A 16,304-nucleotide genomic window follows, 5' to 3' on the forward strand; every position below is an offset into this window, starting at 1 on the left:
TCATGTAGATGTATATAATGAACAGACTAGGTCTATACTGCTCCTACGTGGTGTAACAATACATCATGTAGATGTATATAATGAACAGACTAGGTCTATACTGCTCCTACATGGTGTAACAATACATCACGTAGATGTATATAATGAACAGACTAGGTCTATACTGCTCCTACATGGTGTAACAATACATCATGTAGATGTATATAATGAACAGACTAGGTCTATACTGCTCCTACATGGTGTAACAATACATCATGTAGATGTATATAATGAACAGACTAGGTCTATACTGCTCCTGCATGGTGTAACAATACATCATGTAGATGTATATAATGAACAGACTAGGTCTATACTGCTCCTGCATGGTGTAACAATACATCATGTAGATGTATATAATGAACAGACTAGGTCTATACTGCTCCTACATGGTGTAACAATACATCATGTAGATGTATATAATGAACAGACTAGGTCTATACTGCTCCTACATGGTGTAACAATACATCATGTAGATGTATATAATGAACAGACTAGGTCTATACTGCTCCTGCATGGTGTAACAATACATCACGTAGATGTATTTAATGAACAGACTAGGTCTATACTGCTCCTACATGGTGTAACAATACATCACGTAGATGTATATAATGAACAGACTAGGTCTATACTGCTCCTACATGGTGTAACAATACATCATGTAGATGTATATAATGAACAGACTAGGTCTATACTGCTCCTACATGGTGTAACAATACATCATGTAGATGTATATAATTATATATTGGTGTTCCACATTTTATTTTTTTCAAACACAATATTTTGCATTAATCAAATCCTTTTTACAATCAGCACCAGCGTTTTCTCTGACATGGTGGAATAATACTGATGGCCATTTTCACGAGGTAGTGAATGTTTTTCATGTCAACAACTTAATGTCATCAGAACTACGTCATCACATTTTCATACACCTTTAGCTTGATGAATAGTACACAAATGTACGCAATGAAACAACTACATTCAAGAGATTAAGGTTAAAACAGAGAAATGCAACTTCCAATAAATCTACTTAATTATTTTACATTTTAAAATATCCCAAAATCATAAAATGAACATCTAAGGATTGATACTATCCAATCAATCAAAGTTCCTAAGCAAAACAAAATGTTAAAATCTGATTTTTATATATGGTCTCGATAAAAAATTAAAAGTAGACCTATTATTTTTTTGTAAGCTTTCATACATACAATTTGGTTTTGTTTTGGCATAAACAAAAACACATTCTCAATCAAAAACATAAGTCAGAACACAGCCTCTCTATTCTCTCATGTGATTTCAGGTCCTCTGACTGGGAAAATGTCTTTCCACACTGAGAGCAGTGGTATGTCTTCTCCTCCTGTGTATGTATTATTTCGTGCTTATTAAGATGCCTTAACCGGGTAAAAGTATTTTCACACTGGGAGCAGTGATAGGTCTTATCCCCTCCTGTGTGTGTCCTCTCATGCTGGTTCAGGCTTCCTAACTGGGTAAAACTCTTTCCACACAAGGAGCACTGGTAGGGCTTTTCACGCGTGTGTATCCACTCATGATTTTTCAGGCTCCCCCACCTGGTAAAACTCTTTTCACAATAGGAACAGTGGTAAGGCTTCTCTCCTGTGTGTGCCCTCTCATGTGTTCTCAGCTGCCCTAACCGGGTAAAACTCTTTCTACAGTGGGAACAATGATAAAGCTTCTCTCCTGTGTGTGCCCTCTCATGTGTTCTTAAGTTCCCTAACTGGGTAAAACTCTTTTCACAGTGGGAACAGTGATATGGCTTCTCTCCTGTGTGTGCCCTTTCATGCGTTCTTAGGTGCCCTAACCAGGTAAAACTCTTTTCACAGTGGGAACAGTGATATGGCTTCTCTCCTGTGTGTGCCCTCTCATGCGTCCTCAGGTTCCCTAACCGGGTAAAACTCTTTTCACAGTTGGAACAGTGATAAAGCTTCTCTCCTGTGTGTGCCCTTTCATGCGTTCTTAGGTGCCCTAACCAGGTAAAACTCTTTTCACAATAGGAACAGTGGTAAGGCTTCTCTCCTGTGTGTGCCCTCTCATGTGTTCTCAGCTGCCCTAACCGGGTAAAACTCTTTCTACAGTGGGAACAATGATAAAGCTTCTCTCCTGTGTGTGCCCTCTCATGTGTTCTTAAGTTCCCTAACTGGGTAAAACTCTTTTCACAGTGGGAACAGTGATATGGCTTCTCTCCTGTGTGTGCCCTTTCATGCGTTCTTAGGTGCCCTAACCAGGTAAAACTCTTTTCACAGTGGGAACAGTGATATGGCTTCTCTCCTGTGTGTGCCCTCTCATGCGTCCTCAGGTTCCCTAACCGGGTAAAACTCTTTTCACAGTTGGAACAGTGATAAAGCTTCTCTCCTGTGTGTGCCCTCTCATGCATTCTCAGGTGCCATAAACTGTTAAATATTTTTCTACACTGGGAGCAGTGGTAGGGCTTCTCTCCTGAGTGTGTTTTCTCGTGTTTTTTCAGGCTCCCTGAATGGGTAAAACTCTTTCCACATTGGGAACAGTGATGAGGCTTCACTCCAGAGTGTATTCTCTCATGTATTTTCAGGTAACATAAACGGGTAAACCTCTTGCCACACTGGAAGCAGTGGTGAGGATTCTCTCCTGTGTGTATTCTCTCATGTCGTTTCAGGCTGTCTATCTGGCTAAACCTCTTCCCACAGTCTGAGCGGTGGTAAGGCTTTTCTCCTGTGTGTGTTCTCCCATGCCCTTTTAGTGTCCATAACCGCTTAAAACTCTTTCCACAATGGGAAGTGTGGTGTCGTCCCGCTGGTTTGGGCGTCTCTGGGTCTGGTTCCCCTGAAGAACTCTTCCTGCTGTCAGAGTGAGAGTCCGGCCTCTCTCCTGCCGAATACAAACAGAGTATTTGGTTAAACAGCCCTAACTGAAACCGCCACGTGATTAAACTATGAGGTTTAATCCAGACTAGATCCCTCATAAAATGGTACATTTGGATCTTGAATGCTGAATGGTTGATAGCTGTTAGTTAATCACGATGATCCACAGGTAATGCCTGTTGACAGTTCCATTCTACACATCCACTGTCCCATCAGCCCAGCCAGGCAATTTATAAACTAATCTCCACTCTGAAAAAATATTTTGACATTATTACCCTTTAGCTTCTAGTAGTCTAACATTTGGTTTGTATAAACTAGGGATGTGAAAAATGTTTTTAGCTGATAGGACTGGAACCCGGTGAGGTCATCTGCTGCAACAGCCAAGAGCGTGCAAAGCTGTCATCAAGGCAAAGCGTGTCTACTTTGAAGAACCTAAAATATAAAATATTTTGATTTGTTTAACACATTTTTGGTTACTATATTATTCTATAATAATGCCCCCTCCTGTACTACCTGTTCACCCATGACTGCGCGGCCACGCACGTCTCTAACTCAATCATCAAGTTTACTGACGACACAACAGTGGTAGACCTGATTACCAGCAACAATGAGACAGCCTAAAGGGAGGAGGTGAGGGCCCTGGCAGAGTGGTGCCAGGAATATAACCTCTCCCTCAACGTCAACAAAACTAAGGACCGTGGACTTCAGGAGACAGCAGAGAGAACATGCCCCCATCCATATCGACGGGCCACAGTCAAAAGTTAAGTTCCTCTGCTTGCACATCACCGACAACCTAAAATGGTTCATTCACAAAGACAGTGTGGTGAAGAAGGCGCAAAAGCACCTCTTCAACCTCAGGAGGCTAAAGACCCTAAAACTAGAGGTCGACCGATTAATCGGAATGGCCGATTAATTAGGGCCGATTTCAAGTTTTCATAACAATCAGAAATCGGTATTTTTGGGCGCCGATTTGCCGATGAATTTTTTTATTTTTTACACCTTTATTTAATCTTTATTTAACTAGACAAGTCAGTTAAGAACACATTCTTATTTCAATGACGGCCTAGGAACGGGGCGGAACAACAGATTGTTAACCTTGTCAGCTCGGGGGATCCAATCTTGCAACCTTGCAGTTAACTAGTCCAATGCTCTAACACCTGATTACATTGCACTCCACAAGGAGCCTGCCTGTTACGCAAATGCAGTAAGCTAAGGTAAGTTGCTAGCTAGCATTAAACTTATCTTGTAAAAAACAATCAATCAATGACTGTCAATGCTCCAATGTGTACTTAACCATAAACATCAATGCCTTTTCTTAAAATCAATACACAAGTATATATTTTTAAACCTGCATATTTAGCTAAAAGAAAATCCAGGTTAGCAGGCAATATTAACCAGGTGAAATTGTGTCATTTCTCTTGCGTTCATTGCACGCAGAGTCAGGGTATATGCAACAGTTTGGGCCGCCTGGCTCTTTGCGAACTAATTTGCCAGAATTTTACGTAATTATGACATAACATTGAAGGTTGTGCAATGTAACAGGAATATTTAGACTCATGGACGCCACCCGTTAGATAAAATACGGAACGGAATAAACGTTTTGTTTTCGAGGTGATAGTTTCCGGATTAGTCAAAGGTATATGGTTAAGAGAGAAATAGTCGACGTGTTATAATTCCTGTAATAACTTGCGGATGAACTTGAAAGGGGTTCCTTTGTTATTTTACCATTCATGTCTTCCATAGAGAATGTCTTGATCTACTTCAAATAAGGTCTGTGTTTCGTGCAGGCTTAAACCGCCTCGGCGTTTTGATACCCGTGTAAATCTCACTAGGATAAGGTAACGTTTGTCAACATATTTTCATAAATCCACTCTACAAAAAAAATGATCTTCGCTTATATTTAGCCAATATTCATCAGAGTTACCTTGTCCTATGGATATCTACACAGTTATAAAATTGGCAAGGTGTTAGCCTACACGAAACACAGACCTTATTTTAAGTGAATCTAAAAATATCCTATGGAGTAAATGAAGGAACAGCTTTTCAGATTTTGCTAGAAGGTGTCACGGGAATTATGACTTGCACTTTGGTCGTCAATTCTTACCATGTCCATTATTAAAATAGGATTTCCTGCATATAGAAATTACAGTTTTTGTTTTCAACATTCATCACAGGTAACTTAAACTCTATTTTTATTCAAACAGTTGAGAGTATTTGTCTCCTAAGCAGACTCTTCAGTATCATTGTAACTTCAGAGCTGTGTGTGTGTGTGTGTTTATGTATTATATTAAGTTAAAATAAAAGTTCATTGTTCATTCAGTATTGTTGCAATTGTCATTATTACAAAAATGTGTGTGTGTATGATATATATATATATATATAAATATATAATAAAAAAATGTTTTTTTAAATAAATCGGCCGATTAATCAGGAGGACTGTAGCATCTAATAATGAAACATTATGGAGTCTTAAAGGAAGACTGTAGTATCTAATGATGAAACATTATGTTGTCTTAAAGGAGGACTGTAGCATCTAATGATGAAACATTATGGAGTCTTAAAGGAGGACTGTAGCATCTAATGATGAAACATTATGGAGTCTTAAAGGAGGACTGTAGCATCTAATGATGAAACATTATGGAGACTTAAAGGAGGACTGTAGCATCTAATGATGAAACATTATGGAGTCATAAAGGAGGACTGTAGCCTCTAATGATGAAACATTATGGAGACTTAAAGGAGGACTGTAGCATCTAATGATGAAACATCATCAGTATGGACAATAACAAAGTGTCTTCCCACTCCTGTTTTGGTAAAAAGCTAAGGGATGGGGCTGGAGAAATGTAACCACTCTAAAATTCCTAGATAGACCTACGGATGCACACAGTGACCCTCCATGTTATCAACATTATTGTTTTAACCATGTTTCATGGCTATATAGTGTTTGTTTACATTTACTTGTGTTTATGAACTAAGCTCATGAGGCATTTCTAAGTTATATTCTTCAACAATCAGTGGGTGTATATCATTATACTAAGTCCAAAAATGGATGTAGCAACTGCTGATTGCCTTTTGAAAAGGAGGCCAGGGTAAGGCCAAAATGACATAAATATTCCAACTTTTATAAATTATTTCTCAATCATGCTTTTAGATACAAATTTGAAATATATGTCAAAAATCCTTCCTCCAAATGACCATTCTATGGATATAATTTAGTGAAAATCCCCAAAATTATTATTATTTTTTGTATGGGATCACTTTTAAAACAGCTTCAATGTTTTGGCTATGTTGGCTAGCAAGCTATGGAGGTGGATGACTAGCTGTTGAAGAAGCGTCCCGTCAACTAGATTATACGTCACACTAGCAGCATCGCCTGAAAGATGCACATCGCTATCTGCTGACTGGAGTGGGTAACGAAATTGAGGGAAAGTAAAAGAAATTCAGACAAAACTTATATTTTTCATTTATTTTATTAAAGAAAAACATTATATTGAGACGTACAAAGGAAACCATGCGTTGATTAGTTCATAATGTTTATGAGTGAGCATTTAAAACATACCTCACATCTACTACAGATCAGTGGAGGCTGCGGAGGGGAGGACGGCTCATAATGATGGCCTGCTGAGGGGAGGACGGCTCATAATGATGGCCTGCTGAGGGGAGGACGGCTCATAATGATGGCCTGCTGAGGGGAGGACGGCTCATAATGATGGCCTGCTGAGGGGAGGACGGCTCATAATGATGGCCGGAATGGAGTGAATGGAATGGCATCAAACATTCCATTCATGTGTTTGATATCATTCCATTCATGTGTTTGATATCATTCCATTCATGTGTTTGATACCATTCCATTCACTCCATTCTGGCCATTATTATGAGCCGTCCTCCCCTCAGCAGCCTCCACTGCTACAGATCTGAATCAGTCAAACAGATATCAAAATGAGCACCTCGGTCTATACTGCTCCTACATGGTGTAACAATACAGCTGCATTGATCCTCTGGGAAGAATAAACTTGGTTTAAGCTTTCATAGTCTCCTTTGAGTTTTAACTCTGAAAATTAGAAACTAACAAAGGTATCTTTACTTTTACCCAAGTATGACAATTGGGGACTTTATCCACCACTGGTAATAGACTACATGACTGCTACACTATTTGATAAATCCATATGGCTCTTTGTTTTTTAACGATGATAAACTTTTTTGTAAGGACCTGATTTATCTTTTTCCCTTAAAAACGCATGGCCAGGGTTGACCTATTTTAAGAAATACCATTGGTTGGTGTATAGAATATCTAAGATATTTGATAGGCTGAGGCAGAAGTTGTGCCAGGATGTAACCACTGCCAACTGGGGAGGTTAGCATAGGGTTAATGTTATCTGATGGGAGCAGCTACAAATTAGCGGTCAGTCACATGTAAGTAAATCAACACTTTTCATTGGCTGATATGCATTTTGTGTGTGAAAACTATTTAACTTTAAATGCTTGCTTATGTTCGCAAATATGGCCCCAGCCTCTATATTCGATCATGTGATTTCATGTCCTCTTTCCACAATGAGAGCAGTGGTATGGCTTTTATCATGTGTCCTCTGGTGTGATTTCAGGCTCCCTAACAAGGTAAAAGTAATTCCACATTGAGAGCAGTTGAAAGGTTTCTCTCCTGTGTGTATTCTTTCATGTGTTTTAAGGCTCACTAACCACCTAAAACTCTGTTCACAATGACAACAGTGGTACGGCTTTGCTCCCGTGTGTATTCCTTTATGCTTATTCAGGTACCTTAACCGGATAAAACTCTTTCCACACTGGACGCATTGGAAAGGCTTCTCCCCTGTGTGTATCCTCTCATGCTCTTTGAGATGCCATGACTGGATAAATCTTTTTTCACACTGCAAGCATTGGAAGGGCTTTTCTCCCGTGTGAATTCTCTTATGTTCTTTCAGCTTCTCTAACCGTGTAAAAGCATTCCCACACTGGGAGCATTGGAAAGGCTTCTCTCCTGTATGTGTCCTCTCATGTGTTTTCAGGGTCACTAACCACCTAAAACTCTGTCCACAATGACAACATTGGTAAGGCTTCTCTCCTGTGTGTATTCCTTTATGCCTATTCAGGTCCCTTAACCGGGTAAAACTATTTCCACACTGGGAGCATTGGAAAGGCTTCTCTCCTGTGTGTATTATCTTATGCTCTTTCAAATGTGATGACTGGATAAATCTCTTTCCACACTGAGAGCATTGGAAAGGCCTCTCTACAGAGTGTGTTCTCTTATGCTTTTTCAGGTCACCTGATGAGAAAAATATATTTCCACATTGGGAGCAGTGGTGTGGTTTCACTGGTTTGGGCATCTCTGGGTCTGGTTCCCCTGAAGTACTCCCGCTGTCAGAGTAAGAGTCTGGTCTCTCTCCTGCCAAAGACAGAGTATTTGGTTAAACAGAGAGACCAAAATGAAACCTCAATATGATTCAACTATCTTCTTATGAGGTTTAATCCAGACTAGATACCTCATTATTTACATTTGACTAATTTAGCACAACACTCTTATCCAGAGAGACTTACAGAAGCAATTAGGGTTAAGTGCCTTGCAAATGGACAGATTTTTCCCCTAGTTGGCTCTGGGATTCGAACCAGGGACTTATCATAAACTCCTAGTTCCGAGTGGGAAAATTTCACTTGATTGACCCTCTAAATCGGAATTACAAGTGGGAAAATGTTACTCGAGTTGTGACGTTTTACCACTGACCTTTGACCTTTTTCCATTTTTGACAATGACAACCTTCTCAATATTTATAATGTGGCTAGTTTGACCAACGTCAATGCTAAGCAAGCTAGCTAACTTTATTATTAGCTAAATGTTCAATCTTATTGGGTTGAAGAATTGTTTCGACATTAAAAGCACTTGAAAACGTCGGACTTCCCACTTCCCAGTTTCCCAGTTTCCCACTTCCCAGTTTCCCAGTTTCCCACTTCCTAGTTTCCCAGGAGGACATGAATGCACAATAGCTCCACCATGTCAGAGAAAATTAAGGTGCTGATTGTAAAAAGGATTTAATACATTTTGTACGAATATAAATGTATTTTATTAGGAAAAAAAGCCGATACCGATTAATTGGCCAATTTTTATATATGTATATTTGTAATAATGACAATTACAACAATACTGAATAAACATTTTTATTTTAACTTAATATAATGCATATAAAATCTATTTAGTCTAAAATAAATAATGAAACATGTTCAATTTGGTTTAAATAATGCAAAAACACAGTGTTGTAGAAGAAAGTAAAAGTGCGATATGTGCCATGTAAAAAAAGCTAACGTTTAAGTTCCTTGTTCAGAACATGAGAACATATGAAAGCTGGTGGTTCCTTTTAACATGAGTCTTCAATATTCCCAGGTAAGAAGTTTTAGGTTGTAGTTATCATAGGAATTATAGGACTCCCTCTCTCTATACCATTTGTATTTCATATACCTTTGACTATTGGATGTTCTTATAGGCACTATAGTATTGCCAGCCGAATCTCGGGAGTTGATAGGCTTGAAGTCATAAACAGCACAATGCTTGAAGCACAGCGAAGAGCTGCTGGCTAACGCAGGAATTTGCTGTTTGAATGAACGCTTACGAGCCTGCTGCTGCCTACCACCGCTCAGTCAGACTCCTCTATCAAATATCAAATCATAGACTTTACTATAATATAATAAACACACAGAAATAAAGCCTTAGGTCATTAATATGGTAAAATCCGGAAACTATCACCTCGAAAACAAAACGCTTATTCTTTCAGTGAAATACGGAACCGTTCCGTATTTTATCTAACGGGTGTTATCCCTAAGTCTAAATATTGCTGTTACATTGCACAACCTTCAAGGTAATGTCATAATTATGTGAGGAAGAAATGGTCTTCACACAGTTCGCAACGAGCCAGGCGGCCCAAACTGCTACATATACCCTGACTCTGCTTGCACAGAACGCAACAGAAGTGACAATTTCCCTAGTTAAAAGAAATTAATGTAAGCAGGCAATATTAACTAAATATTAATATGAACTAAATATGCAGGTTTAAAAAATATATACTTGTGTATTGATTTTAAGAAAGGCATTGATGTTTATGGTTAGGTACAAATTGGTGCAACGACAGTGCTTTTTTCGCGAATGTGCTTCTTAAATCATCACCCGTTTGGCGTTGAAGTAGGCTGTGATTCGATTATAAATTAACAGGCACCGCATTGATTATATGCAACGCAGGACAAGCTAGATAAACTAGTAATATCATCAACCATGTGTAGTTAACTAGTGATTATGTTAAGATTGATTGTTTTTTATAAGATAAGTTTATTGCTAGCTAGCAACTTGCCATGGCTCCTTGCTGCTCCTTGCTGCACAGGTGGTCAGCCTGCCACGCAGTCTCCTCATGGAGTGCAATGTAATCGGCATCCAAAAATTACGATGACCAATTATGAAAATTTTAAATCGGCCCTAATTAAATCGGCCATTCCGATGAATCGGTCGACCTCTAGTTTGGTCACATAATTTCTCAATTTGCAGTAAGTAAGCCAGTCAGATGTACAGCCAGACGTATTAGCCACTCCTTTTGCCCCATCTCTTTCAACCATACAGTTTTTCAATTCCTCATCAATCCATATACAGTGGGGCAAAAAGGTATTTAGTCAGCCACCAATTGTGCAAGTTCTCCCACTTAAAAAGATGAGAGAGGCCTGTACTTTTCATCATAGGTACACTTCAACTATGACAGACAAAATGAGATTTTTTTCTCTCCAGAAAATCACATTGTAGGATTTTTAATGAATTTATTTGCAAATTATGGTGGAAAATAAGTGTTTGGTCAATAACAAAAGTTTATCTCAATACTTTGTTATATACCCTTTGTTGGCAATGACAGAGGTCAAAAGTTTTCTGTAAGTCTTCACAAGGTTTTCACACACTGTTGCTGGTATTTTGGCACATTCCTCCATGCAGATCTCCTCTAGAGCAGTGATGTTTTGGGGCTGTTGCTGGGCAACACAGACTTTCAACTCCCTCCAAAGATTTTCTATGGGGTTGAGATCTGGAGACTGGCTAGGCCACTCCAGGACCTTGAAATGCTTCTTACGAAGCCACTCCTTCGTTGCCCGGGCGGTGTGTTTGGGATCATTGTCATGCTGAAAGACCCAGCCACGTTTCATCTTCAATGCCCTTACTGATGGAAGGAGGTTTTCACTCAAAATCTCACGAAACATGGCCCCATTCATTCTGTCCTTTATACGGATCAGTCGTCCTGGTCCCTTTGCAGAAAAACAGCCCCAAAGCATGATGTTTCCACCCCCATGCTTCACAGTAGGTATGGTGTTCTTTGGATGCAACTCAGCATTCTTTTTCCTCCAAACACCACGAGTTTAGTTTTTACCAAAAAGTTATATTTTGGTTTCATCTGACCATATGACATTCTCCCAATCTTCTTCTGGATCATCCAAATGCTTTCTAGCAAACTTCAGACGGGCCTGGACATGTACTAGCTTAAGCAGGGGAACACGTCTGGCACTGCAGGATTTGAGTCCCTGGCGGCGTAGTGTGTTACTGATGGTAGGCTTTGTTACTTTGGTCCCAGCTCTCTGCAGGTCATTCACTAGGTCCCCCCGTGTGGTTCTGGGATTTTTGCTCACCGTTCTTGTGATAATTTTCACCCCACGGGGTAAGATCTTGCGTGGAGCCGCAGATCGAGGGAGATTATCAGTGGTCTTGTATGTCTTCCATTTCCTAATAATTGCTCCCACAGTTGATTTCTTCAAACCAAGCTGCTTACCTATTGCAGATTCAGTCTTCCCAGCCTGGTGCAGGTCTACAATTTTGTTTCTGGTGTCCTTTGACAGCTCTTTGGTCTTGGCCATAGTGGAGTTTGGAGTGTGACTGTTTGAGGTTGTGGACAGGTGTCTTTTATACTGATAACAAGTTCAAACAGGTGCCATTAATACAGGTAACGAGTGGAGGACAGAGGAGCCTCTTAAAGAAGAAGTTACAGGTCTGTGAGAGCCAGAAATCTTGCTTGTTTGTAGGTGACCAAATACTTATTTTCCACCATAATTTGCAAATAAATTCATAAAAAATCCTACAATGTGATTTTCTGGATTTTTTCCCCTCATTTTGTCTGTCATGGTTGAAGTGTACCTATGATGAAAATTACAGGCCTCTCTCATCTTTTTAAGTGGGAGAACTTGCACAATTGGTGGCTGACTAAATACTTTTTTGCACCACTGTACATCTACATGACGTATTGTTACACCATGTAGGAGCAGTATAGACCTAGTCTGTTCATTATATACATCGACATAATGTATTGTTGCACCATGTAGGAGCCGTATAAACCTAGTCTGTTCATTATACAGTCTTGGCCAAAAGTTTGGAGAATGAAACAAATATACATTTTCACAAAGTCTGCTGCCTCAGTTTGTATGATGGCAATTTGCATACACTCCAGAATGTTATTAAGATTGATCAGATGAATTACAATGAATTGCAAAGTCCCTCTTTGCCATGCAAATGAACTGAATCCCCAAAAAACATTTCCACTGAATTTCAGCCCTGCCACAAAAGGACCAGCTGACATCATGTCAGTTATTCTCTCGTTAACACAGGTGTGAGTGTTCAAAAGGAGGGTGGTGCTTGGAATCATTGTTCTTCTTCTGTCACCCATGGTTACCTGCAAGGAAACACGTGCCGTCATCATTGCTTTGCACAAAAAGGGCTTCACAGGCAAGGATATTGCTGCCAGTAAGATTGTACCTAAATCAACCATTTATCGGATCATCAAGAACTTCAAGGAGAGCGGTTAAATTGTTGTGAAGAAGGCTTCAGGGAGCCCAAGAAAGTCCAGCAAGCGCCAGGACCGTCTCCTAAAGTTGATTCAGCTGCGGGATCGTGCACCACCAGTACAGAGCTTGCTCAGGAATGACAGCAGGCAGGTGTGAGTGCATCTGCACGCACAGTGAGGCAAAGAATTTTGGAGGATGGCCTGGTGTCAAGAAGGGCAGCAAAGAAGCCACTTCTCTCCATGAAAAACATCAGGGACAGACTGATATTCTGCAAAAGGTACAGGGATTGGACTGCTGAGGACTGGGGTAAAGTCATTTTCTCTGATGAATCCCCTTTCCGATTGTTTGGGTCATCCGGAAAAAAGATTGTCTGTCCCACAGCCCAGGCAGGCAAATCATAAACTAATCTCCACTAGAAAAAAGGATCTAGACATTTTTACCCAATGCTTTTAGTCTAACATTTGGTTTGCAACATTTGTACAAACTATCTGCCTCTCCAACCTCTGCAACAATGTTGCAATTCAGAAATGCGATCTACAGCCTGCCTTGGGGAATAAACATCACCGGATGAGAGCAACCTTTTCTGAGCCACTCGAAATCAAGCATCATCATCACTATTATGGATATATATATTTAAAGAATATTCAATAGAAAAAAAGTTTAACGAAATTGCATCTGGTTTTCTATCATTCCATCTTCAGAGTTTGATGTGATTGTGTTAACTAGCTAGCAAGGGAGAAGCACGTTAGCCAGCCTGCATAGCAACCATTTCTGTTTAGAACAAACAACCAGTGTGCTTGGCTAGAAACTATGCCAACAGAAGGGGCAACCAGTGTGCTTGGCTAGAAACTATGCCAACAGAAGGGGCAACCAGTGTGCTTGGCTAGAAACTATGCCAACAGAAGGGGCAACCAGTGTGCTTGGCTAGAAACTATGCCAACAGAAGGGGCAACCAGTGTGCTTGGCTAGAAACTATGCCAACAGAAGGGCCAACCAGTGTGCTTGGCTAGAAACTATGCCAACAGAAGGGCCAACCAGTGTGCTTGGCTAGAAACTATGCCAACAGAAGGGGCAACCAGTGTGCTTGGCTAGAAACTATGCCAACAGAAGGGCCAACCAGTGTGCTTGGCTAGAAACTATGCCAACAGAAGGGCCAACCAGTGTGCTTGGCTAGAAACTATGCCAACAGAAGGGCCAACCAGTGTGCTTGGCTAGAAACTATGCCAACAGAAGGGCCAACCAGTGTGCTTGGCTAGAAACTATGCCAACAGAAGGGGCAACCAGTGTGCTTGGCTAGAAACTATGCCAACCAGTGTGCTTGGCTAGAAACTATGCCAATAGAAGGGACAACCAGTGCTTTTGTCTCTAAACCTCAGAAAATATAACTAAATACTGTCTTATTTCCGGACTACAGTGCATTCGGAAAGTATTCAGACCCCTTCCCTTTTACCACATTTTGTTATGTTACAGCCTTATTCTAAAATGGATTAAATTATTTATTTTCCTCATCAATCTATACACAATACCCCATAGACACTAACAATCAAAGGGCAAAACAATTCAATGAGTTAAATTCAGAATTGACCAAAGTTAGCTCGCTAACTCTATCTCGCTACATAATATACCCCTCAGACGGGGTACGACAGTTGAACTAAATGTATTGGGCATTAATAAATTATAGTCTCCAAGAATCAATGGATATGCCTTTATTAGGCCAAACGTAGACCCCTTTAATTAATTATTAGCCCAAACGTATACCACGGGAGGTGGTAGCATCTAACGATTGGATTTAAGTATTTCCTGGGCACCGCTCGGTGGTGTAAGGGACGACCTTTTAAAGAAACACTGCATACTGACTATGGATATTCATTCTGACATGGAATACGTGCTGCTACAGTGATACAGATTTGGTCATAAGTAATCCAACGCATTCGCTATGGAATGCCAGAGACCCAATCTTATTAATAAATTAAATAATGAATAAAGGGGTCTAAGTTCGAGCAAGGCATACATATCATTACTTTAAAAATCCCCAAATGTATGGAACAATCACAGATTAGCTCCTTTAACAATTCCTACAGTACTGAACAACATATTCACGTGTAGAACTTCAGTAGAATGCCCCTTAAAACCCCCACATTAGGTCAAGAACTGTATAGCTTGTGCCCCTATTTTAAGACGGTACTCACTGGTGTTATTCGGATCTTCAGGCTCGTCCTCCTCCTCATCCCCGTCTTCTTTTACTCCCAAAACGTCTTCCTCTTTTGAGACAGCCTCCTCTTCCACTCCAACAGGTTCTTCCTCTTCTTCCATTATAACAGCCTCCTTTTCATTTAATGTGACAGCCTCCTCTTCCACTCCTTCCATTATAACAGCCTCCTTTTCATTTAATGTGACAGCCTCCTCTTCCTCTTTTACTCCAAAAGGTTCTTTCTCTTCTTTCACTACATTCTCTTCTTCTTTCAATGTGATAGCCTCCTCATCCTCCTTTTTAATTCTGAAAGCGTCTACCACCTCCTCTTCCATTGTGTCAGCCTCTACCCCCTCTTCCTCTTCCATTGTGACAGCCTCTATCCCCTCTTCCTCTTTCACTGTGTCAGCCTCTATCCCCTGTTCCTCTTTCACTGTGTCAGCCTCTATCCCCTCTTCCTCTTTCACTGTGTCAGCCTCTACCCCCTCTTCCTCTTTCACTGTGACAGCCTCTATCCCCTCTTCCTCTTTCACTGTGACAGCCTCTATCCCCTCTTCCTCTTTCACTGTGTCAGCCTCTATCCACTCTTCCTCTTTCACTGTGACAGCCTCTATCCCCTCTTCCTCTTTCACTGTGACAGCCTCTGTCCCCTCTTCCTCTTTCACTGTGACAGCCTCTGTCCCCTCTTCCTCTTTCACTGTGACAGCCTCTGTCCCCTCTTCCTCTTTCACTCCAAAAGGTTCTTTCTCATCTTTCACTGTAACATAATTTTCTTCTTTCAATGTGATAGCCTCTTCTTCTTCCCTTTTCACTCTGAAAGCTTCTTCCTCTTCTTTCACTGTAATATCCTCTTCTTTTACGACAATGTTCAGACCCAGAGCTTCTTTCTCCATCCAGCAGACCTGTTCTTTAGCAGGGGGGGAGTAACTTAGTGAACTCATGGTCGGGGATGTTAGCTAGCTAGCATTAGCTAGTTAGCATTTGCGCCTAGCCTGGTGCTGGTATACCTTTTTTGACAAATTGGTCAATTTTACAAGCAAATTACTTTTACGTTATTACGTACACATAATTGTCTTTAAAACACTGATTAATATACACAATAATGGTCTAAAGAGCTTCAATGTTTCGCGTTTATGTTGACTAGCAAGCTACCGAAATGGTTGAATAAGTAGCCTTGTTGGTCTTTGAAGAAGCGTCCAGTCCCGTCCACTAGATTATACGTCACGCAAGAAGCACCACATGAAATACTCACATCGCCATCTGTTGACTGGAGTGCGTAACGCAGTTTCGACAAATATTCATGACATTGTTTATTCTGGCAAACAATTTAAAAATAAGTAATTTAAAAACAACCAGATATTTTTTCTTACAGCCAATAAGGCCATTAGGCATGATTAGCTGACAGGTTGACGAAGGTGGCATTT

The 16,304-nt window shown here is 40.4% G+C and overlaps 1 protein-coding gene across 2 annotated transcripts; it reads right to left on the bottom strand.

Annotated features, from left to right (window-relative positions):
* Positions 1 to 779: 779 nt before the first annotated feature.
* Positions 780 to 16,062, bottom strand: LOC139546459 (zinc finger protein 271-like). Of its 2 annotated transcripts, none has more exons than XM_071354857.1 (2): positions 14,879 to 16,062; positions 780 to 2,898 (listed from the first exon to the last, which is right to left on the bottom strand). In XM_071354857.1, exons 1-2 carry the CDS (start codon positions 15,819 to 15,821, stop codon positions 1,286 to 1,288), a joined length of 2,556 nt encoding a protein of 851 aa, XP_071210958.1. In that variant the 5' UTR covers positions 15,822 to 16,062; the 3' UTR covers positions 780 to 1,285. The 2 variants fall into 2 exon arrangements, with proteins under 2 accessions (XP_071210958.1, XP_071210967.1); XM_071354866.1 differs by lacking the exon at positions 780 to 2,898 and adding an exon at positions 6,373 to 8,289.
* Between the last annotated feature and the right edge of the window lie 242 nt (positions 16,063 to 16,304).

Source organism: Salvelinus alpinus, chromosome 2 (assembly GCF_045679555.1).
Source record: "Salvelinus alpinus chromosome 2, SLU_Salpinus.1, whole genome shotgun sequence".
Taxonomy (NCBI): domain Eukaryota; kingdom Metazoa; phylum Chordata; class Actinopteri; order Salmoniformes; family Salmonidae; genus Salvelinus; species Salvelinus alpinus.